The sequence below is a fragment of the Canis aureus genome, chromosome 26 (genome assembly GCF_053574225.1).
Source record: "Canis aureus isolate CA01 chromosome 26, VMU_Caureus_v.1.0, whole genome shotgun sequence".
NCBI classification, from domain to species: domain Eukaryota; kingdom Metazoa; phylum Chordata; class Mammalia; order Carnivora; family Canidae; genus Canis; species Canis aureus.
The window spans coordinates 23687052-23712319 of NC_135636.1; the positions used below are offsets into that span (position 1 = coordinate 23687052).

Sequence of the window (25268 nt, forward strand, 5' to 3'; positions counted from 1 at the left end):
TGGCTGGTCTAAGGGGTACAATTTCTCAAGGTGATTATATGTGGTTGGGACTGACCAAGGGGTTAGATCAAGGCTACAAAGTGAGTTTCAGTTCTATAGGTAAGCAAGTAAGGTGTGCCAAGAGGAGACAACCCTGGTAAACTTCTGGGGTTAGGATTTAAGGGATGATGTAAAGAGAAGCCACAAAAAACAATTACAGATATTGGACAAATGGCAGCAACTCATTCTCCTCAGCCAGGAGAAAGTACAGGGTTTATTTAATTTAGCTCTCCCAGTGGGCACAACGCAAACAGAGGAAGCAGGCTGGACTTAAAAACAAAGCCAGGGGATCCCTGGGTGGCGCAGCGGTTTAGCGCCTGCCTTTGGCCCAGGGCATGATCCTGGAGACCCGGGATCGAATCCCACGTCGGGCTTCCGGTGCATGGAGCCTGCTTCTCCCTCTGCCTGTGTCTCTGCCTCTCTCTCTCTCTGTGTGTGTGTGACTCATAAAGAAAATAAAAAAATAAAAAAAAAAGATTAAAAAAACAAACAAACAAAAACAAACAAACAAACAAAAAAACAAAGCCAGCTACTTAAGAGGAAAAAGGTACCATGTGAGGGCAACAGCAGTCCAGAGGCGCCTCTCACATTTGTGGGGAGGATAACGGTAGAGAGAGTGGACCCTGAAGCAGCACTAGTTCAGGAGGCTGAGTTAAGCTGCTGGAAGGCAAAGTTTTGAGGGAGGTTTTGGAATACTCAACAAGAGCAGCTTCAGTTTAGAGAGAGACCTATTGGGGTGATCCTCCTCTGGGTCAAAGGAGAGGAACCCCCTTCCTCAGGAGGCAGAACGTGGGCCTGGGAATCCGAAGCAGGGACCAGCAGTGGCTGTACCTACTGATGCCCATGGCTACAGAGGCCTGGGGATCTTGCTGAGTGGGGAGACTCACATGAGAGCACAGAGTTGGAGACCAGGCCTGTGCAGAACACAAAGCAGTGACAAATACGGGACCCTCCTGTCAACGAGTAGTAGGCTGTGACCCATCAGAAGCCATGCCCCACTTAGCAGCTAGATGGCAAAAGGGAATGAGGGAAAATGGAAAGCAGGAGATTTAAATTAAGCAAGTGACACAATAAGGAAAGAGGGCCCAATTCAAGTCTTGGGACTAGATGTCAACATGAAAGGCTCTTAAATTTTGTATGCTGGGTATTTTCCCTCAGGACCTCAGGAAGCTCAGAGAAGATTTTAAGGAGTGACTATAGTTAGAATTCTATTTTTTTAAAAAAAGAATTTATTTATTCATAAGAGACACAGAGAGAGGCAGAGACATAGGCAGAGGGAGAAGCAGGCTCCATGCAGGAAGTCTGATGTGGAACTCGATCCCGGGACTCCGCGATCATGCCTTGAGCCAAAGGCAGATGCTCAACCACTGTACCACCCAGGCGTCCCAGGAAGGGAGCCGGACATGGGACTTGATCCCAGGTCTCCAGGATCACGCCCCGGGCTGAAGGTGGTGCTAAATCGCTGAGCCACCTGGGCTGCCCCAGAATTCTATTTTCAAAATGATCTCTGGCTGCCATGCGAAGAAGTGACTAAAAGTGGGTGGGAGTGGAATCGGATAGATGGCTGTCAGGCTACTTCAGTGGTGCAGGTGAGTGCATGATGGTTTCAAGGAGGGGTCTGTTGCTGCACTGGAGAGAAGTGGACATGCTCAGTGTATGTTAGATCTCACTGATGTGGGAAGAGAGGATAATGTGGGAAGTGAGGAAAGGGCAGTAATGAAGGTAAACTACTGGGCGGAAGGTGGGACCACTTACTGAGATGGTAAGAGCAGGGTGGACTAGTATGGGGGAAGGAGGAAAATCATGTTTCATCTGGGCCAGGTGGAGTCTGAGATCCTTATCAGTCGTGCGAAGATATCCAGTGGGCACATGGATACACCAGTCCACAACTGGGAAGCAGAGGCTGCATTAGAGACACAGATTTGGGGACCTCTGGCATACAGATAGCATTTCAACCCACAGGACTATATGAAGCCCTCAAGGGATAGTGTGTTAAAACAAACAACAAAGGGTTAAGGCCTAAGTCAACTTCAACAATTAGAGGACACAAAGAGGAGGAGGTGGTCACAAAGGAAACGAAAGTTGCTGCCAGGCCAGTGAGGGGTTGACATCATGGAATTCAAAGGAAGAAAGTGTTTTGAGGAGGAGGGAGGCGTTGAGTATTTCAGATGGTGCTGTAAAGGGTCAGAAAGACGAGAGGAGGAGGAATGGCAACAAGGCAGTCATCAGTGATGCTGATGGGAGTATTCTCAGAAGGAACAGGATGAGGAGAGAACCAAAAGGAGGAAGCCAATTCTTCAAAGGTGTTGTGCTAGGAAGGAAGGGGGTGCAGAAAAATAGGATATAGAAGGAAGAAACCATGGGACACGAGAGAGATTTTTGTTTTGTAAAGACAGGAAATGCAACAAGGCACAGGCTGGTTAGAGTAATGCAGCAGAGAGGGAACTGCTGATGGAGGTGAAGGAGGACTGCAGTAACATGCCGGAGGCGGCAGGAGGGGAGCATGCAGGCACACTGGACACGTGGATGGAGGGGTGAAGGAACCTTTTCCCACCGCAATAGGAGAGGTGAAAGAATGGGTACAGATCTGAGGAGGCTGGTTGCTTGCAGGAGGGAAGGTGAGTGCATTCTCATCTGATTTCTTAGAGAAGAATGGGCCAGGCTGTGAGATAAAGTGCCAAGAAAGTAAAAGACCAGGAGGGAATAATGGATGTTAGCAAGGGAGGGATTATAATAATGACATGTCATAAAAACTCTAAAGGGAATAAGGAAGAAAGTGAGAACATGAGGGGAGTTGGGGGCTGAGAAGGTGGAGGAGTCCATGGCTCTGAAAGAGGACTTCAACTACCTCCATTTTGATCTCAGTCTGTACTTTCTTTCTTTCTTTCTTTTTTTTTTTTTAAGATTTTATTTATTTACCCATGAGAACACACAGAGAGGATTGAGAGAGAGAGGCAGAGACACAGGCAGAGGGAGAAGCAGGCCCCACACAGGGAGCCCGACATGGGACCCGATCCCGGGTCCCCAGGATCACAACCTGGGCCGAAGGCAGCGCTAAACCGCTGAGCCACCCTGGCTGCCCTCAGTCTGTACTTTCTGATTAAGTTTTTATTTCCAGTTTCTCTCTTAACTCAGGCAAAAGACCTGACAGGAAAGCATCTAGGGATGGAAACTGACATTATCCCTCAAGCAATAATGACTGTCCTGACCTCTGCAGATGACTGACCCCAAGACAGTGATCAACCTGACCTTTCTGCCACCTGCATGCATCCACTGACCTTTGTCTCACAGCTCCCTTATGTGAACCTAGAAATGTCTTCAGCACTTTGGACACAATTTTTGAGACATTAACCCAGTATCTTCCCCATGCTGGCCTCACTGAAATGAATTCCTGTTTTATCTCCACTCATCTCTCTGCCTTTGGACTGTGGCAAGTGGCAAGTGGCTGAATCTGGCCTGTTTGGGAGCCCCGGAGCTAGGTGCTCTGTGCCCTTGGGCCGTGGTCACAGCTCTAGAGATGTGATGGAAGATAAAAACTTAATGTAGGGGCAGCCTGGGTGGCTCAGTGGTTTAGTGTCACCTTCAAACCAGGGTGTGATCCTGGAGACCTGGGATCGAGACCTGCGTCGGGCTCTCTGCATGGAGCCTGCTTCTCCCTCTGCCTATGTCTCTGCCTCTCTCTCTCTCTCTGTGTCTCTCATAAATGAATAAATAAATCTTAAAAAAATAAATAAATAAAAACTTACTGTAATAAGAGGGAATTAGTGAGAGGGGGCGTGCTCTCAGCAGATGTTAAGCTGGGCAGGATGTGGGGTGCCTGGCGTTGAGATCCCAAAGGCAGCACAGATATGATATGGGTAATTTGTCATTGCTGTGATTTGAGTGGGTGGCTGGGGGAGCTGAGAGGCCAAAGACCAATGGTAGGACCAATGGATCACCCTCATGGATACTTATGGCTTCCAGAGGTAGGCATAGAGGCCAGCAAGAGGCAGTAAGCCAAAATCATCAGTAGTTGAGGATGGGAGATGGGAATAAGTACTCAAGTCCAGTAGCAGAATTTTCGGGAACAGGGCTTTAATCTCAGATTTTTTTTTTCTTAAGATTTTATTTATTCATTCATGAGAGACACAGAGAGAGAGACAGAGACACAGGCAGAGGGAGAAGCAGGCTCCATGCAAGGAGCGTGACGTGGGACTTGATCCCTTGTCTCCAGCATCAGGCCCTGGGCTGAAGGTGGCGCTAAACCACTGAGCCACCTGGGCTGCCCTAATCTCAGATTTGTTTTCAGGTTATGGACTCTAGATAATAATATCCTGAAAGCTACAGTAGAAGCATTTGTGTCTTTTCTCCAACTGCTTTTAACCTCCTCCTCCTCCTAAATAGCACCTAGTTTCTTGCATGGTATGAAGCTGACAAAAGTGATGGGGACACACAGCTTTGTGGCAGGTGTCTAATGCAATCTCGTTCTACTGACTCTTGGATAAGTGGAACACAACCTCGGGTTGGGCTGACCCCATGCAGAAACTGCTGGTACTGCTCGGATGAATAGTCCAACCTAAACTACTAAGGGAATGCAAGCCTTACCAAGCATGTTGGTGGATCCCTCATAGTTAAGATGGAGTAGGAAAAAAACAAAAACAAAAACAAAAAACAGGGAGAAAAGAGGATTTTAAGTTTTAATTCCTTTTGGGATTTTAATATATATAAAATTTACAATTTGGGATTAAGACTTTTTCCTTGGGGGACACCTGGGTGGCTCAGCGGTTGAGTGTCTGCCTCCGGCTCAGGGTGTGATCCCAGAGTTCTGGGATCAAGTCCCACACTGGGCTCCCAGCGAGGAGCCTGCTTCTCCCTCTGCCTATATCTCTGTCTTCTCTGTGTCTCTCATGAATAAATAAATAAATCTCTAAAAAATTTTTAAAAAGACTTTTTTCCTTGGGAATTTAAAACCAGGTGTGGGGAGTGGTGGTGTCACAGTTGTATACGTATAAACACCTTTCACTGTATCATTTAGGCTTACTGTGTTAGTATCTCTGGAGGCGACACTTGACAAGATGGATGGAGGATGGAACAGGAAGTGAAATTCTGTCAGGGGCAGTGAGGCCTTATAAAGAATGTCATTAATATCCTGTTCTGATTCATTTCAGAAGCTTCTGAGGGCAAGAACTGCCGCCTGTCTCACTGGCCCTGCAGAGAGGCATAAGGCACAGTGGTGGGTAGAGGGGACTGCAGGCTTGGTCAGTGGCAGGAGACTGTGTATATGTGGCCCTTTCTCCCATTTCCACCCTTTATTCTCACTAGGTTTTCTTCGAGGATGAAGAGCCTGATAAGCTGAAGGACAAAGTCTGAGATATTCACTGGGCCACATTTTATTGCAGGGCAGTGGACTGAGAGATACTTTTGCTTGCTGCCCCAGTACTTCTGCCTGCAGCATGGGCCTGCCCATCATAGACCTGGAGGCAGGGAGTGTGGGGATAATCTCATGCAGGTTCATGGTTTATCTGCACCTTCCATTCTGGCTTATTAGAGAGGGCTGGGAGACATGCACCTAGCTCTTGATAACACAGTAGTTGGCTGCTTTATTGCAGAGCCAGAAACTGTGCCCCAAACCTCTCATCTCATCGGGATTGTTATTAATGGTGAGTGAAGACTTAAGAAGTATGTCTGTTGATGTAGGGACATGATGGAAATTGGAAAGAATAGCTAGTGAGTTAAATGATTAAAATTGAAAAAAATCTTGACATAAAGAACATCAGGGTGTGCAAATATGTTTAAAGCCATGTCAAAGGACGCCTGGGTGGCTCAGCAGTTTAGTGCCTGCCTTTGGCCCAGGGTTTGATCCTGGAGTCCCTGGATCAAGTCTCGCATCAGGCTCCCTGCATGGACTCTGCTTCTCCCTCTGCCTGTGTCTCTGCCTCTCTCTGTGTCTCTCATGAATAAATAAATTAAATCTTAAAAAAAAAAAAAAAGCCATATCAAAGTTAAACTATACAAGTAGGATCCCTGGGTGGCGCAGCGGTTTGGCGCCTGCCTTTGGCCCAGGGCGCGATCCTGGAGACCCCGGATCGAATCCCACATCAGGCTCCCGGTGCATGGAGCCTACTTCTCCCTCTGCCTGTGTCTCTGCCTCTCTCTCTCTCTCTCTGTCTCTGTGACTATCATAAATAAATAAAAATTAAAAAAAAAAATTAAAAAAAATAAACTATACAAGTACAGAATGGGAAAGGTGTAGTTTTTATAATAACAAATAATATAAAATACACTTAGTGATTTTTATTTTTAAATGGTTGTAAATTCAGTGAATTATCAGTGGGCGCCATCCTTAATTCTTCATGCTACCTCTTCACTATCTTTTGGGACAGACCCCTTGTCACCATCCCTGCTGAGTCCAGGCCATCATCAGTACTGCCACAGCCTCCTCTCTGCTTGTGGTTGCTCATTCCGAATTTGTCCTCTTCACTAAGCCAGAGGGACTTTCAAAAAAACACAAATTTGATATTGTTAAGGGCTCTTACACTGCTCTATAAAATTCAAAATCTTCACTATGGCTCAGAAAGACTTTTATCAGGCCCTTGCTGGCTTCTCCAGGGTCCTCAATTCTGAAGTCACATGCCAGGTATAACGAAGCTCCCATTTACTGCACTGTGCAGCCACAACAGTTTTTAGGATCATAAACACTGTGTAAACACAGACTAAGCCACCCAGCAGTACAGTGAGAGGTGGGGGCAAGAAGGTAGGCAGAGAAAGAGAGACCCCTGACATGGAAAGTGCTCAGCAGAAGCTGTATAGTTGTGACTCAGGAACAGGTTAGGAGATACCCCACACTGAGTGGGGCTGACCCAAGAGGGCCTCTAGGGTTCCTTACATTCTGAATTCTCAGACAATTCTTTTTTTTTTTTCTTTAAAAGATTTCCTTGCTATTGAATTTTAACAGAAGAAACATCTAAGTTATTTCTCAAGTTCTTCTGTCTTCTTTTCTGTAGTCTGCAAAGAGGCCACTCATCTTCCCACAGTTCATTTTTCTGGCCTACAAGGCACCCTCTTCTTAGGGACACTCAGGAGTTCCACATTAGAGCCTTGGTCTGGCTCTGCATCCCTCGTTTCACTAGCTCTGCCCTGCCTGGGAGGTGGGAGGAGGAGGTGTGCATAAAGCTAGGCACTGGGAAAACCATCTTTAGGAGAGAAGAGGCAGGAACTGTCTGGCAGCTCAGACCGCATTGCTCTTCCAGTCCTGAGAGAAACTCCTGACTGCTCAGGTCAACTGCTTGAATATGGCTCTTTGGACAGTTTAAGCTAAACATTTCTTCTTAGCCCCTCACCTTTTCCTGTGCTGTTTCCCACAGCCCAGGACCTGACTGAGCTCACCTGTCCTCGCTCCTCCAGTTCTGTCAGCATTACGATAGAGCAGGATTTCCACTCCCAGATCATTCGCCAGAAGTCCTCAATGGTGTGGAGAAGAGGGCCCTGGCTGGCGATGTAGGAGTCCTTCTGTCGGTAGCCCTGTACAAGCCAGGTCAATGGTAGGAGTAAGGTGTTTTAATCAGGGAGGGGCTAGCGAAGAAGACAGACCACTAGGATGGGATGGGGCTGCTTGGAGGCAAACTCAACCCAGGCAGACCTCCCCTTTGGTCAAGGACCAAACCCTGTCTGACATGCTGGTCTCCTTCTACAAGGGTGGGGGAAAAGGGGACTGGGGCTGGGATGAAGAAAACAAGAATGGGAAAGGCCAGAGGCTTTCAGCCCTTGGCCATGGTCTGTGCTATGAAATTTCCCCTCAAGTTATTACTCTGGTGTGTGCCCTCTGTATTCCACATCACATTCTGTTTTCTAGGGCCTGACAGACCTAATGTGCAGGCTGGGTAAGGTTCTGTATTTGACGACGGACTCAAACACAATACTCCCACCCACTGGCACTGCAAGGCCCAGCCAAATCTCATGGAGCAGGGGCAGTCCTGGGGACACAGCCATCACTTACGTCAATGAAGGATGCATTCACGTAGTCCGTGTTCTCCTCACCCCTCTTAACTGGAATGATCACTCTGTTGAATTCATCTGCAGGAAGGACAGAAGCTGTGGCTCCCCAACATCATCTGTCCTCTCTAAATCTTTCCTTTCTCGCCAGGCCCTGGGTAGGTATAATCCCAGCTGCAATAACATGCCTGTTCCCAGCCCGAGAGAGAGAAACCTCTTGGCCTTCATGCTTTTCTCATTTCCAGAAGCCACTAAAGAACTAAGAGCAAAAAAAAGGCAGTGCCCTAATTCTGGTCTCCAAGTCGATAATGAATTAGTAACCTCAGAAGTGGAAGGAGGGAATACTAAGGCTTTGGAGAGGGGGGAGGGCTCTTACATGGAATGATTTGTAAAACCCGGTTCTTCTTCATGTTGGCTGGAAGGTTTCCAGTCCGCATCTTGTCATTCTGGATTTTGATTGATGTTAACTTCTGAATCGGGAAGGAGAGGGGAAACATTACTGATCCCTGTAACTTGGCAAGATTATGCCTGTCAGACATGGATCTTCAGGCTACTCTGATTGCATACTGTTCCTCACTGGGGCCCTGACCTCCACTTCCACATGTTCTTGCTGGAACACTATTTCTTCTGTCATAAGCTCAATGAACAAGCCAAGAGTGTTTGGGGAACACTGCCTTGTGGGCTCCTGTGGACCCTTCTGGGATTCCCCGGGACTGGAATTATATGATCCTGGAGCAAGGATCCTAGCTTCATAGGAAGGAGTGTGTCTGCCTTTCTTCTCTCCCTGCTGTTCTACCCCAAAGGCTAGCTTGGACTCTTTAGAAAATCTTATTTTCAAATGCATATGCTCCCTTCTCCTGATTCTGAGGCTCCTTTCTGATCCTTGCTACTTAAAGTGTAGTCCATAAACCAGCAATAGTCTTGTTATGTTAGTAATGCAGAATCTCAGGCCCTAAGTGTTTCCCCTTGCCAAATCAGAACCTGCATCTTAACAAGATTCTGTGGTTATTCCTGTGCATGTTATAGTTTGAGAAGAACTGCTTTAAGGGATTTGATCTTTCCCACTGCTGCCCAGAATCTCTTTGGAGAACACTTTATTGACAGAGGTGTGACATGTTCCTTAGGTGTGCTGAGAACCACTGTCTAATGGCAACAGCAGAGGTCAGCAACCACGGGCCAAATTTGGCTTGCTGCCTATAAACAGACTTTTATGGAAACACAGCCATGCTCAATTGGTTTATGTAGCATCTATGGTTGCTCTTTAAAAGTTTTAAGCAGTTGCAACAGAGACCAAACAGCCTGCAATCCTAAAATATATACTGTCTGGTCCTTATAGAAAAAGTTTAGGTTGCTGTAGATTATAATCACCTGTGTATGTGCGTGTGTGTGTGTGGGGGGGGGGGGGGAGTGTGCAGGGTGGGTTGGGTGCCTCAGAATCACCCAAGCAATTCTAACATGCAGGATGGGTTGAAAATGACGAGGTTACGAGTAAAGGGCCAGAAACTCACCTCTTAAAACCATGCACAAGGGGATTCCCCATTTGTTGCTAAATCTCTGAGAGCCAAGCATCCCATATTCCCCAAAGCACGTGGATTCTTCAGTCTGGAAGAGGGAGTTCAGCTCCAACTCACCTTAAACTCTTCCTCTAATCCATTGTTGCTGGTCCCTGGGATTTTGTTGTAAATTTTCTGCAGATGTGTTTCTAAAGAGGTCACCTCTAGTTCTGTATCTCCATAGAGATAATGCTCCAGAAGGGCTTGGTATATGAAGACATACTGCATCTGAAATGCCACGATGCCCGAGTTCCCAGTTACACACTACATGGTCTCTGTGGTGCCAGATTCCCCCTTACCCTCAATTCACTCCAGTTCACTTCTCCTTTGCCCTTAACAAGTATAAAATTATTCACCCTTGTTGTGCCAGTTTAGTGAGGCAGGACTATAATGCATGAGTCCTCTGGGGGTGCTTAACTTGGGAGGGAGGGTCCTACTCTGGCAGCCTCCTAGGGCAGAAGCCTGAAGATAAGGACAAATCCAATTCCTGCTCATTCTGACAGTATAGTCTGAAGGGGTTGTCTAAATCTGGTGACACACAAAACCTGTGCCAGCCTCCGGTGCTGCGCCCTTTGTACCCCATGCCTCAACCACAGAGCTGATCCTACTGCTGCTCTTGGATATGGTTGAGCTGAGTCACACCTTCGTGGGCACTGGTTTTCTCAGCTGCCTGCACGTGTGCTTCTCTCAGGACCTGTTTCGTGTCCTTAGGGTCTAGTGCAAATGACACCTGCCTCCCAACTCCAGTAGGTGTAACCTCCCCTGTGCTCTATGTCTCTTTAACACAATTCTTAAGAGTCCTTCATCACACTGCATGATGATCATTTACAGTAACCTAGGAGGCTGAGTAATCCATACGGCTATGATGTTTTGATCTTGGAATGTCCCCACCCTCACCTTACCCACAAATCACTCACATCTGTTTGCACCATCTGGCAGCGCTGTGCCCGGATCCGGCTCACAAAGCCATACACGTCCACTTTCCGCTCTGTATGCATCATGTCCAGCATGGCATCAATGACAACAAAGGTACCTGTACGCCCTACACCCGCACTGTAGCCAGAGAGCAGGGGTGTTACTGGGATGGCCAGCATGCCTTGTGAGAGCATACAGGGAGGGGGCAGCAGAAGCCAGGGCTCTTTCTTCAGGCCACCAAATTCTAATTCTGAATGGGGAATAGCTGGAACACTCATAGAGCCAACAGCCCCACCATACCCTGGACTCCATATCTTTAGTTATCAGGACCAGGACCATGCACTTAGAAAGGTGTGAAGGCTCCAAGCACACAAAGCAGCACTCACTCTAGCTTTCTGGCTTCACAGCAGTGGTTTCCCCACCCCCAATCTTGGAAGACTGCCCTTCCCTCTTTCCTCAAATGCTCTATACCCAGCACCAAAACTTAGTCTCTTTGGCTGCTGCCCTGGGACCCTAACAGCTTAGCTGCTCTTTGTTAGTGTCCTGTCCTCAGCCAGGGCCCTTGTGCTTTCCCTTGCTCTGACCATAGGAACAGAATATGGTATAAGCGGGGAGCCAAGGGTCAGCCACACTGACCTGCAGTGGACTACGATGGCCCCTGCAAACTGAGGGTTACAGGCTTTCACCTTCTTGAGGAACTTGAGCATGCCGATAGGGGTGAAAGGCACCCCAAAGTCTGGCCAGCTGGTAAAGTGGAACTGAGTGATGAGGCGCTGTGGCTTCCTGTTGGTCACGTCGCCCACCTGTGGATGTGAGGAGATCCTGTGTGTTGGCCCTGATAACCTGGGGTAGGGCAGTGCCAGGGGAGGGAAGGGGAGGCTTTGGGGCTGGGGCCCGGGCCAGCTGTGGTAGTCAGTGACAATGGAGAAGTGAGAGTGTATCCAAGGAAGTGTTAACCATGGAGAGAGGACTTCTTCCCAGGAACTCCATGAGGTAACACAGGGCTGTTACAATTATTCTCAGCTGACAGAGGTGAAATGTGAAGTTCAGAGAAGTTAAGTGACCCTGTCAAGGCCTCAGAACTAACTCATGGCAAGGTCAGAACTAAAATACAGGTCTCCTGACTCTTGGTAAGCCCTCTTTTCATAGTACCACATAGCCCCTCACCTGAAGGCAACCTTTGCTCAAGCCTCCAGAGTCACTCTAGAGGACCAAGAGCAGGAGCCACCACATCCTTAATGTCAGGAGCCTTTGAGGTAAGAAGAGGTAAGCCAAGTACCCAGAAGATTATACCACTTCCTGATGCACTTGGTTTATACCTATGATGATCAAATTCTATCTCAATAAAACTTTTTTCTCTTAGTCATGAAAATGCTCCTTCTTAAACTTTGATAAAGTTCCCTGGGAGTTCAGATCTCTGGTTTCAGAGTCTAAACATACCTCACACTCAGTGAGACTCCCGACCACCCTAAACTGGGGGATGACCCAGTCTATTCCACCCTCTTAGTGTCAACAGATCCTAAACAAGAGCAGAGAAATGAGGTAGGAGACAGTACCTGCTGAATGCAGAACTTCCGCACTGTGTAGTCCACCAGGACAGTCACATCCTCTACTGACACACGGATATTCCCATAGGTCCAGCAGCCTTGGTCTGGCCAGTACTGGGCACACTTACACTGGAAAGGAACAGACATGCATCCCCTGATGACCTCAGACCTCCCGCCCTCAGCGTATGTGAAGGACATGAAGGAAAGGACCACAAAAGCCCAGACAGAAGTCTCCAGAAAGCCCCCAGAGAAGGCCTCTTCTCTCACTTTGGTCAGCTGCGGACTTATTTAACTGTTCTTTTTTCAAGTTTCTCAGCTTCCATATTGGTAGCAGTATGTCTTGACTTTTACATAGCCCCAGCCCTATACTTCTCATTCTTTCCCACCTGTTTCCTCAGTTTATGGCAAACTGGAAGTTACTTTACCTACGTAAGGTGCTCTTCTACAATATCCCCAGTAATGATCTAGGGACAGGACTGTCTGAACTCCTGGAACCAGCAACCTATGAGTGGGTTACCAGGGTGGAGTGATGCCTTCTCTGATGCCTGGGCCTTAAATAGCTTCCAAGAATCAGAGGTCAGGTCAGAGGAAACGAACCTATAGCCTAGCCCTAGTGCTGTCCCTCCGAAGCACTGCAGTGCTGCTGATTAACATATCCAATACCCCAGGGTGGGGATCAAGGTAACTTGATCTGGGAAAAGACAGTCATGAATGGGAGTTCCTCTCTGGGGCTTGATCCAGGGCTCAGGACTCATTCTGGCTGTGACACAGTGATAGGGCTGGCCAGGCATGGACTTGGCAGCCCCAGCCACAAAAAGAAAAGGACTAGTCAGAAAGCTGCTTGCACAAGGATCAGGCAAGGGCCTCAGATTCCATTGTACTCCACAGGGTCTCAGTTTATATAGCTCCCACTGCTAACTCAGAGGAGGTAGAGGAAACCAGGAGAATGAGGGATTGGAGAGGCCAGGGGAAAAAAAAGATCCTCTGTGGCTTTTCCTTGCAAAATGGCCCAAGTCTTTCTCCCAGGTTGTTTTGAAACCAGGGTGAGTTGTCTGACTCACAGACACAGGAAATGTGACCTAGGCACAACTCTGAGGTTCATCTGAGATTTCCAGGCCCTAGGAAAGTCTGGTAAGCACACTGGCTTGGGTTCTGCCTGGATGAACGAATGACTGGCACAGGAGCCACAAAGGATGGACAGCCCAGGCTCAAACACAGGAGTTCCTCTGCTGGTCATGCCTACCTACCTAATTTCTTCACTCACCTCCTTTCTCTCCTTCAGATTGGTCACCATGACAATGGTGGCTGTGTTTTGTTCCCAGATCATCCTCCAGAAATCATTCACTGTTTCTTCTTTTGGTCCTAAAGTAGCCAATAGCAAAGATGAGGAGAACACACACCAAGGGGAAGAAATCTGCTGGGAAATTGGGAACATTCATTCCTGACTTTTGGAAGCCTGTGCCCACATGTTCAGTTAAATATCCAATCCATCTATCCATCTACCCACCTACAATGAACATTTCCCATCCACCCTGTGTCAGGCACTTCACTAGTTAGTGAAGGGGGGTGGAGATTGTCAAAATGTAAAGAGAACACAGGTAAGTCTCCCAAGGATTTTATAGATGAGAATTGGAAACCGTAACTGCTCACTAAATACCTATGCTATTGGCTACACAGTGAGCTAAGTGCTGGGACCTAGAGGATCCATCAGTAGGTTACTACAACAAACTGGAAGAAAAATGGGGAATAAGGCATGTGTCAAAGAGATTTCGGAGAAAGAAATAAGAGGACCACAAATATTCAGGGCAAGGAACAGGTAGGAGGATCTGCATGATCCCAAATCTGGTGTGGTTGATTAGACGGACTGCCTTCCAGTCATGGAGACAGCCAGAGAATAGAGGAGAAAAAGCAATTTGGGGGCTGAAGAAGAGGCATATTTTAGTGAGTTTTTTTTAATTCAAAGATTTTATTTTTAAGTAACCTCTACACCCAACCTGGGGCTCAAATCCACAACCCTGAGATCAAGAGTCTCATACTCTACTAATAAGCCTGCCAGGCGCACCTAAGGCATATTTTAGTTTTTGATGCTGAAGTATCTGTGGAGGTATCCAGGTGATGGGGTAGAAAATTAGTTTGAAAAAGTGGCTCAAAAAGTTTAAGAGTCAAAAAAAAAAAAAGTTTAAGAGTCAGCAGTCACTCAAACAGAGGTGGATATTAGATGAGGTCTCTCAAAGAGAATACAGAGGGTGAGAAGAAAAGAAGAGGTCAAACAGAGAATGTGGAGATCTTCAGCACTGTTCAAGTTTAGACAGAAAAAGCCTGAGAGGAAGACTAAGGAGGAGCAGATGGAGAAGCAGAACTGAGAAATGGTGCCATGAAAGACAAGAACGGAGTTTCAAGGAAGTAGTCATCCACAGATTTGGGGAGAAACTATATTTAAGAAGGCAGAAAGAAGAATAAGAGCCAGAGAAGGAATATTTAGGAAAGTGAGAAAAACTGAGAACTGAATGTCAGGAAGTAACAGGAAAATTTCAAGGAGTGTGAAGTATTATGGAGAGGTTCAAAAGGATGGGAGTCTGGGAAAAGGTCCATCAGAAAATTATAGGTGACCTTAATTTAACAAATATTTTAGCATCAACAAGGCCCCATGGCAAATACAGAGAGGAAAAGATTGTACATGACTGTTGGTGCTAAAAGGAACATTAAGTAGGTTGGCAGCTGAGCTGGGTTTCAGAGGGTAGATCTGACTTGACAGATGGCTACAGAGGGTAAGAGAAAGCAGGGCCTGGTTAGGCAGTGGCTAGGCTCCAGTGGGAGACTGCAAGGGCAAGAAGGATCTAAGGTTTTTCTCAGCCACCTTATTTTACCTAACTCTGTTTAATCTCTACAATGGTACTTGTCCAATAGAACTTTCTGCAATAATGAAAATGTTTCGTATGTGCGCTAATCTGATAGTCTCTAGCCACATGTAGCTATTAAACCTTAAAATGTAACTAATATGATTGAGAAACTGAATTTTAAATTTTACTTAATTAAAACTTTAATTTAAAATAGCCACTTGTGGCTAGTGGCTATTGTACTGAACAGCTAGCTAGCTACTTACCAGAACTTCTGTTAATTTTGGTAAATATTGTCCTCTACCAACTAAGGACCCCAAAAAGGCATGAAACATTTCCTGTTTTATTCCTCTACATATCCCTATCACCTAGGCCAGTGCCTGGCACATAACAGATGATCAATAAACATTTGCTAAATGGCTAAGTAAATGGGCTTTAATGGACTATAATAACATTAATTACTTTGTAGTGCGGTAAACATCATGACATTTTTGCTAGGATCCCAAAGGTAGAGGACACTTGTTAAAACGTAGGTCTATGGAAATGTGTATAGAGTATGTATAACACAATGGCACTGGGTCCCTATGAGGGGGGACCCATCATCTGGCTGGCTCATCTCTGAGATGAGCCAGCCAGAACCTTGGGAGGTAGCCAACCCTCTCTGGAGACTGAATCCAAATTCAAACTTTGAGAAGCCTGGCTTGAACCTAAGGTTCCCATTTGGCCCCAAGACAGATGACCTTATTAGACTGTGTTACGTGTGTATGTGTAGACTTCTCTAGTCTTTTCTATGCACCTACACAAAAGGACTTAACAGGAACCCTAGATACTAAGTCATTAAGATGAAGGCCCTTAGTTATAAATGTGCAAGGCAGATTGTATTTCTTTCAGTGATAGTAATTACAGAAAAGTTACTGCATTCTGAGTCATCTATTTAGCATTTGGAAGAAAAAAAAATCCAAACCCACTAATGAACTCATGGTTAAGCCCAAAAGTAAAAAAATTATCATTACTTTACCTTGTGCAGCAATGAATTTGTTCTTTTCTTGGTAGCCCTGAGGGCAGGGTGGGGGAGAAGTGAGGGAGAAAAAGAAAGTGAGAACTAAAAATGGATAGGAATGAAATTCTCCAGACTCCCAACCAGTTAACAAAGGCTTCCTTGTGAAATGGTCCAGGCAATTAAAAAGATTTCCATTCTAGAAATTTCCAAAGGATTAGCTTTGACTACTAGGAATCAAAGATTTCAAAGATCACATGGTTGAAGTAGCCTTCTCAAAGTGAATTATTAATTAACACTGGTCTAAAAACATCCAAATATCTAGTGAAATGCAGGGGCACCTGCACTGCAATGTTCATAGCATCAATTCCACAATAGCCAAACTGTGGAAGGAGCCAAGATGTCCTTCAACAGATGAATGGATAAAAAAGATAAGGGTAGCCCGGGTGGCTCAGCGGTTTAACACCGCCTTCAGCCCAAGGCATGATCCTGGAGACCTGGGATCAAGTTCTGCATTGGACTCCCTGCATGGAGCCTACTTCTCACTCTGCCTCTCTCTGTGTGTCTCTCATGAATAAATAAATACAATCTTAAAAAAAAAAAAAAGTGTATATATACACACAATAGAATATTACTCAGCCATCAGAAAGGATCGATACCCACCAGTTATGTTGATGTGGATGGAACTGGAATGTATTATGTTAAATGAAATAAGTCAATTGGAGAAAGACAATTATTATATGGTTTCATTCACATGTGGAATATAAGAAATAGTGTGGAGGACCATAAGGGGAGGGAAGGGAGGAATGCTGAATGGGAAGAAATCAGAGAGGGAGGCAAACCATGAAAGACTCTTAACTCTAGGAAACAAACTGAGGGTTACTGGAGGGGAGGTGGGTGGGAGGATGGGGTAACTGGGTGATAGGCATTAAGGAGGGCACGTGATGTGATGAACACTGTGTGTCATACTCAACTGATGAATTACTGAAAACTACATCTGAAACTAATGATGTACTATATGTTGGCTAATTGGATTAAAAAAAAAAAAAAAAAAGAACATCCAGAGGCCTAGGCTAGACCCTGTTTCTGATGCTTTCTCAACAGGTGACAATCTAGGTCTTAGTGTTAATGGCTAAGAGCCCTCCAAGGCAGAAGCTGTATGTGGTGGTTGGATCCAGGAATGAAGCTGGGCCCACATTAGGAAGGAAAAGGGGGTTCTTTTCTTCTCTTTTAAGGGGTTCTTTCCTTCATAATGCTTTACTCAGGTGCAAAAACCTTTGGAAAAGAGCCTGTGGGTATGTGGAACAGTTCCCAGTGTCAGACAACAGGGTTCTTCATTACAGTAGTGGGAGACAAGAAGCAAAAGGGCCTGGGAATGTCATTTGATAAGGAGTGTCAGAGAAACTAACAACTGGCAGATATTTCTTTTTCAGTCTTTGTTTTAGTTATTTATCTTTTCAACCTCACTGTTTAAATGTAGTTTAGTGTTCACTTGAGAAGTCCTAGGTAAGTGAAAAGAAAAATCATCTGATTTAAGGATTATAAATCACCCTCTGCTGCTTGAAGACAGCTATAAGATTGTCAGTGAGGGAGGAGGCAGCTTCATGTGACCATGTCACATCAAGATGATGATGCAAAATACAAGTCTGCAAGGCAGTGGCAGAATAAAGGAAGGACTTGAGTCTGAGAAGCCACATCCTATTCTAGTTCAAACAAGAGCGGGACAGGGTTGTTTCCTGGCACAGAAGGAGAAAGCTTTAGGCCCTGAGCTGGGCAAAAAGTCAGTAACAAGAAGCTTGTTAAAATTTTTACTGAGAGGGGGAATTTAAGTTTCCACAAATGTTTTTAATCATTAGAAGATGGAAACTGAGAAAAGCTTAATTTTTTGTAACTAGTCATTAAAACTGAGCAGCTCTTGGAATGTGGTAAGCCATGTCATATCCCTGCTCCATGAGAAGACACTGCTAATTTCTCACAGGAGCATGTGGGCCATGAACAGTTTAAAAGCACTGTTGGAAAAAAAAAAAATAATAAGAATAAAAAAATAAAAGCACTGTTGGAGGGCCCAGCCCCAAAGTGCTTCCTGTGCCAACTAAGAGTGTGCCATATGTACCCTATGAATGCATGCTGACATTGTGATATGGCAGCATTGCTTAATCAATATCATTTAACTAGAATGAGACCAATCTACTGCTTTTCCTTGTGTTATGATCAAGGGAAAGAGGACATGTGGCTCCCTGGTTCCTAAGATGTCTTTGGATTCTGAAATCCTAGGTCAGCTCTAGGTGATAGCTACCTTCCTATCCGTTAAAAATAAAAACATTTTATAATTGTTTTAGAGACCCTACTCTTAGATCTAAATTTAGAGGGAGTGAAGATACTGGTCCCTCTTAAGACTCCAGTTTGGAAGCCCACTTGCCAACTTTGCCACTGTTTCATCACCTCCTGTGACCAATGTCAGGTTTGCTTTTGGACTTTTGTGTTCTCCAAACTACAGGTCTCACTCTCCTCTGCCTTTTGCTACCACTCCATGGTGCTGGGTACCACTTTTCTTCAAGATTCCCATCTTGAGGGGAAAAGGGCTTGTAAGGGGTTGCCAAGGGTAGAAAGGGATCGATAGTAAAAGGACAATAAGGTTCTAATCGGGGTGAACAAAAAGTAAGAGGCAGGGCGCCTGGGTGACTCGGTTAAGCATCTGACTTTGACTCAGGTCATGATCTAGGGGTCCTGGGATTGAGCCCCCGAGTCAGGCTCCCTGCTCAGTGAGGGGTCTGCTTGTCCTTCTCCCTTCTCCCCTGCTTATGCTCTCACACTCTCTCTCAAATAAATAAATAAAACCTTAAAAAAAAAAAAAAAAAAAAAAGGCCATAGCTAGGCGGTGCAAGTTTCTTTGAGGTGATAAAAATGTTCTAAAGTTGACTAGTGATGGTTGTACATATCTGTGAATATACTAAAAACTAGAGTCGTGGGATCCCTGGGTGGCGCAGTGGTTTAGCACCTGTCTTTGGCCCAGGGTGCGATCCTGGAGACCCGGGATCGAATCCCACATCGGGCTCCCAGTACATGGAGACTGCTCCTCCCTCCGCCTGTGTCTCTGCCTCTCTCTCTCTCTCTCTCTGTGTGACTATCATAAATAAATAAAAATTAAAAAAAAAAAAACTAGAGTCGTAAACTTTAAACGAGTGAAAATTATGGTATGTGAATTATACCTCAAAAAAGCTGTTTTGTGACTAGCTTATTTCACTTAGCAAGTCTTCAAAGTTGTAACATATGTCAGAATTTCCTCTTTTTTGAGACTGAATAATATTCCATTATATGTATATACAACATTTTACTTACCTATTCATCCACTGAGGGACATTTGTGTTGCTTCTACCTTTTGTTGGCTATTGGGACTAATGCTGCTGTGAACATGGTGTACAAATTCTATTGATATTCTCTTCACATATTCTTCTTCAGTAGTCAGGCTTGCTCTTGCTAGCTTCTGATCTTTTTCATATTTCCTTTACTGGATCCTCACACAGCCTTATAAAACATACTCAAGTCTCTTGCACCATTTCTGTAAATATTCTCTAAATCACTACTAAAAAAATCTCCTCCCAATTTCAGCTCTTTACTCAGGCTTGGTTCATAACCAGACTTACCTGGTGTCAGATATTCTCATCCTGTTCTCTCTTGCTTTTACTAAAGATGGCAAGACCTGCTTTTGTTCTTAGTTATCTGAGTAATAAGCTCAATGAAGGATTCACCGACTCTTACAGAAAAGTACACATTTAGATTTGCACGAGAAATCTCTGAGAATGACGAGAGAGTAGACATAAGAATACATATGAAACTATCTGATCTTTAAAAAAGATTTTTGTAGGGACGCCTGGGTGGCTCAGTGGCTGAGCATCTGTCTTTGGCTCAGGGCATGATCCCGGGATCAGGGATCGAGTCCCGCATTGGGCTCCCCTTGGGGAGCCTGTTTCTCCCACTGCCTGTTTCTGCTTCTCTCTCTGTATGTCTCTGATGAATATATAAATCTTAAAAAATATAATAAATAAAAAAAAATTTTTTTTAATCTTGGGGTGCCTAGGTGGCTCAGTCGGTTGAGCCTCTGTCTTCAGCTGAGGTCATGATTTCAGAGTTCCAGAATCAACCCCTGCATTACATTACTGAGCCCCCACTGCTCAGTGGGGAACCTGCTTCTCCCTCTCTCTCTGCCTTCTGCTCCTCTGCTTGTGCTCTCTCTCTCTCTCCAATAAATTAATTTAAAAAAATATTTTTTTCAGTCTCTTTAAAAAGATTAGACTCCCCAGGGAAAACCTGAAATGAGAAATATTTTAATGTGCAGCTGGAAAGGAGCCAGTAGATGGTAGCCAATGGTCATTCAAAGTAATAATGAGAAGAGATCAAGTTCCTTACATTGATGAATGAAGCATTGATGTAATCAGAATCTGGAACGCCTTCAACTGGTGTCAGATGGACTCTAGAGTGATCATCTGGAAAAAAAACATTAATGTTTCAGTTAATGATACAACCAGACCAGTTGAGACATCTGTGCCTCTGTGCCCAGAGACACACATGTATTAAGATGTCACTGTAGCACTGTTTGTGACAGCAATAATTTGGACATGTCTCAGCCATCATTCAGGGACTAGTTAAATAAATTATGATATATCCGCAACATGAAACAGTTAGGAGCTGAAAAAAAGGAAAGCGAATACTTCTGTTTCTTGACAGATGAACTGCCAATATACACTGCTAAAAGGAACACGTCAGAGCAATGTAATCAGGATACTAATTACATTCTAAAAATATATGTAATATGCATATATTCATACATGAATAAGACATAAATATCTGTAAAAACCTAGTATAGTGGTCTCTAATATATTATGCACGAAAAATACACCAGAAATTTTTTTAAAGGATAATTTTTTTTTTGAAAAGGCAATTACAAAAACAAAAACTTCAAGCATTTTGAACCGGATTACACATATCCCACTGGATTACACATATCCCATTTTGGAGACCACTGGTTTAGACAAATGTCTATTATGAGGTTATGAATCAACTGATTAGCAATGACTAACTCTGGGAAGGGGTTACAAAGACAACTCTATATTAGGGTTTCTTTTCCCTAAGTACCACAAAAAACTGTAACAATCATGCATATCCTATGTGGTCCTAGTAAAACTACTCCTCTTGACCTAGATAGAAACTTTAGGCCTGCCACAAAAAACCTGGTCAAGCTCCGTGATTGAACTTTATGAGCACCCGGGTTACTATGGGTGATCATACAGGCTCTTCTAGTCCAAAAGCTTGACCCTACTCTCATTACCAACCTTTCTATGATCAGCCACAAAATTCTTTCCACCCTCAAAAAATCTGGCTAGAGATGCAGTTTCAGATCATATGCCACGAAACTCTATGAACACTCACAAGGCAAGATGTTTACATATCGGTTTTTTTCCTTGTTTTCCTCCTTGGAAGCAGCTTCACAGGTGGCTTGGATAGGACAAGCAGGGAGAGCCTGAAAGGTTAAGAGAAATTAGAGTAAGTTACTAACAGGGATAAACACCAAACATGCAAAATGCTCCACCATCCCTTGATCTAACAGCAAGTTCTACCCTTACTTGGGGGGAAAAAAATGGGCCCAGGTGAACACCTGAGCCTAACACAGAGAGGCTCTCTTCTAAATAGCCTGCAAGCTTCCTGGAGTTTAACACCAAGAATCCCCAGGAGGCAGAATGCCCTTCCTGTTACTATAAGTGCAGCAAGCTTGATTACTGTGTAGTTAGGAACATGTTAAATGCTGGATCAAAATGGACCACCCCTGTAAATAGGAATGGGGACATAACTGAAGGGATGGGCCATTTATCCCCATGTTAAGCAACCTGCAAAGACGAGAAGCATCTCAGAGTGAACCACACAGGAGGGGTCTGGATGGTCAGCTGAGTTAGGCCCTTTCTAGAGACTTGAAGGGAATGACAACCCAGCCTCTAGTATCATGTGGCAAGGAAGCAAGGATGGGCAGGTGGATGGGAGGACATTCACATGGATGCAGCAGTTAGGAAGCAGAGATCTGAGCGAGGTGACATTGAATCTGTAGCAGTTTGGGAGCAAATGTAAATTTGCTAGCATTGGGAAGTGTGTGGGTAAAAATAAATGGTTTGACATGAGATAGTTCTGGATTGTATCAACTTGAGAAAATCAAACTTCTAGGACCACATTTCCTCATCTGTAAAACTAGGTTAATAATATCTGCCATATAAGGAGTAAATACCATAATCTAATGTGTAGCACAGGATAAGCATTCAGTAAGCTAGTTTTTATAGGAGTGGGAAGCTAAGCTTTATTATTTGAACTGCTTTCTTATGTGTTCCATATATTTTAAATTAAGAAAGCACAAAAGGAAACTGTTCAAATTTCCAACCTAGACAACTTTTCTGACATGTGATTTGGAAGTACATTTTATGAGCCTTAAAAAGATCCATACTCTGACCTAGCAACTCCACTTCTGAGAATCTAGCTTAAAGAAATAAAAATCTCTTTGTTCACATTCTTTTCTTTATTGCTGTTTGGAATGACCCAAAACTGAAAACAACCTTAGTATTCAGCAGTAGGGGAACAGTTAAGTAAATTATGGTTCATGTATTACTTTTCTTTTTTTTTCCAACAGATATAGATAGGTACCTATTAGGTTCCAGGATAAATACAAAGCAAATAGTGGTGAATCAATCATATACATAGTTCTTGTTCTCAAGGACAATACAAACTTGTGAGTGAAAGACATTAAACAAATAAAACAAATATAAATTACATACCATAATAAATACAATGAAAGAATAGAATGTTATTACAGAAAGTATCACAATGCCTAAGAAATACCCAAATTTAGATTAAGGGTAGGTCTCTGTGAGGAAGGAGTGTGGAAACAGTATTCTAGGCACAGACCAGCATCTGTGATGACCCAGAAGCAGAAGGCCTCACTTTGTGAGCTAACAGGAAGGTCAGTGAGGGTATTATGTAGACAATGTGGGTATGGAGATGTCAAGAGGAAGTGGACAAGAGGGGCTTAGCAAAGTTAGATCACACAATTCCATGTTGGTCCTTGAACAGGGATTTTGAATTTTAAGTGCATGAGGAAACCATTCACAATTTTTCAACTGTTATCCAGTTTACATATTAAAGAACCACTCTGGCTGCTATGTGGGAAAGGGACCAGGAGGAGAGTAAGAATAGGAGAACAGAAGGATGATGGTATAAGGAAAGATGCATCTGACATACATTTTAGAGTTAGAATCAGATATGGTATGAAAGGAAAGTGGGCTGGGGAGAGAAAGAGATAAAGGAAATAAAGGATGACTCTCAGGTTTCTAGCTTTGACAATAAAAAAAAAAATGTATCATTAAATAAAAGAAATGCCAGCCTAAAAGCAACTTATTTTTCTAGGTAGATGCAAAAACTTTAAGAAGGGAGCAAATACACTTCCTGGGAATAAGCAAGATCACGGTAGGAGAAATTAAAGTCAAAGACCCTAAGAGGACTCAGGGTCTCATAGTCCATCTGCCTTCACTTACTCAGGAGAGTTTCTTTTCAGAGTTAAAATGCTGCAGGTTCTGCATGTCATTTTACTGAGAGAGGCAATTGGTTGGACCCTATGCTGCCAATATATAAAGGGGAAAAGGGAGTTTCCTGGGCTGGACTCTTACACATGAAACAGAGACCTCACTTAAGACTGGAATTTCTCAGTTTACTTTTGCTTTGCCTTCTTCCAGACAAGCTATATTTCCACAGGTTTCCACCCTGATACAGGCCAGGATGAGACATATAAGTTTTTAAAGCTCTCATGACTAAGCCAGAGGAATTATTTTTCCTGTACACCCTTGTCTAAAACGACATAGAGCAGAAGTAGTGATAGCAAGACTCTTGAAAATAGTCCTCAGGGGTCAGTTATGACAATGACTATACCTCATAGTCCTATCAGCATTCCTAGCTCCCCATAGTCAATGTGAAGGAAAACTAGGGTCTCCAGCCAGGCTGAGACCCCTAAAAGGAGAGTCAGGAAGAAACAGGAGCCACTGTTTGGCAAAAGAAAACAAAGAAGCCTGCCCTAGAGAATTTGGTGGTAACATGCAAAGGTCAGACTGAAGAGCCTATGGCAGGGATAGAAACAAAGTGAACCCTACTCTTTTATTTTCTATTCTGAAAAATCTAGCTCACAGAGCTAGGTGCAAGCAGCTTGACGCAGAAGGCTACCAGATGTTAAAATCTCTAGGAACACTAGGTGGCATCAAAGACCATTTCATCCCTTGCTTAAGCCTTTACTGGGGACAAAGCTATGTATGAAATCATTTTTTTTTTAATGTCAGGTTTTTTTTTTTTAAATTTGTTTTTCAAAGTCTACATTTATAAAAAAAAAAAAAAGAAGGATATCCATCACACAATTTAACTTAGAAGTTCTCTTTGGGCCCTTCCTCTTCCTATCTTTTTTTTTTTTTAACTCCCACAAGTAAACTTAGAATTTTGTGTTATCATCACATTACTTTATTTGTATCCCATACATTTTGTATCCTCAAACAATATACATACTCTTTGTTCAGTCTATTTTTTTTTTTTTTTTTTAGAAAAGTGGAAGTGTAATCAAGTGTGACTTTTTTTCTTGCCACATTATATTCTGAAGATTCATTCAGGCTATTCTACTAGGTAGCCAAAGTTCATTTACTTCGACTACTCTGTAGCACTCTGTTTTAAGACCATACCAACATTTATTTATCCATTCTACTACTGATGAATATTTGGGTTGTTTACAGTTAACAATCCTGCTCTGAACACTAATTTGCATGTGTTTCCTCATGCACATGTACAATCACTTCAAGTATGAGAATCTAACCTTTCCAGATAAGGTCAAACGGTTTTTTGTGATAGTTGTACAAATTCATACTTTCATCAGCAATATAAAGCATTCCAGTTGGATCTTCACCAACGTTTGCTACTTTCAGACTTTCAATATATCAAATGTAGGTTTAATTTACATTTCTGATTACTAATGAGATTCACCATCATTGTTTACTGGTAAACAGGGTTCCCCTTTCTGTGAAGTACCTAGTCAAGTGTTTCCTTTTTTTCAACTGGATTGCTTATTTTCTTATTAATTTGTGGGAGTTCTTTATATATTCTTTATATTACTCATCCTTTGTCAGTACAAGTGTTACATATACATTTTACTAAGTTTGTGGCCTGCCATTTCATTTCCTTTATCATATTTTATTTATGGAGTCAAGTTGATTGATCTTTCCTTTTGTCAATATTTTAAATCTTAAATACTTTTTTGCTGTGAGATCATAAGCATATTTCACTCTATTATTGTCTTTATGTTTCACTGTTTTGTTTTTTAAATTTCAGTGTCTATACCAACTGG

The 25268-nt window shown here is 43.7% G+C and overlaps 1 protein-coding gene across 6 annotated transcripts in view; it reads right to left on the bottom strand.

Annotated features, from left to right (window-relative positions):
* Positions 1 to 25268, bottom strand: part of PTPRA (protein tyrosine phosphatase receptor type A) — a 171004-nt gene that overhangs the window by 10626 nt on the left and 135110 nt on the right. For 5 of the 6 annotated variants that reach the window (XM_077872420.1, XM_077872418.1, XM_077872419.1 and 2 more), the window contains 11 exons: positions 21287 to 21377; positions 20267 to 20343; positions 15881 to 15917; positions 13290 to 13387; positions 12035 to 12154; positions 11115 to 11281; positions 10481 to 10616; positions 9642 to 9791; positions 8387 to 8480; positions 8015 to 8091; positions 7405 to 7539 (listed from right to left, as the gene is read on the bottom strand). In XM_077872420.1, coding sequence (XP_077728546.1) covers positions 7405 to 7539; positions 8015 to 8091; positions 8387 to 8480; positions 9642 to 9791; positions 10481 to 10616; positions 11115 to 11281; positions 12035 to 12154; positions 13290 to 13387; positions 15881 to 15917; positions 20267 to 20343; positions 21287 to 21377 — 1182 coding nt within the window. Of the gene's footprint in view, positions 1 to 6359; positions 6513 to 7404; positions 7540 to 8014; positions 8092 to 8386; positions 8481 to 9641; positions 9792 to 10480; positions 10617 to 11114; positions 11282 to 12034; positions 12155 to 13289; positions 13388 to 15880; positions 15918 to 20266; positions 20344 to 21286; positions 21378 to 25268 lie in introns of those variants that run through there. The other variant, XM_077872422.1, reaches the window with a different exon arrangement.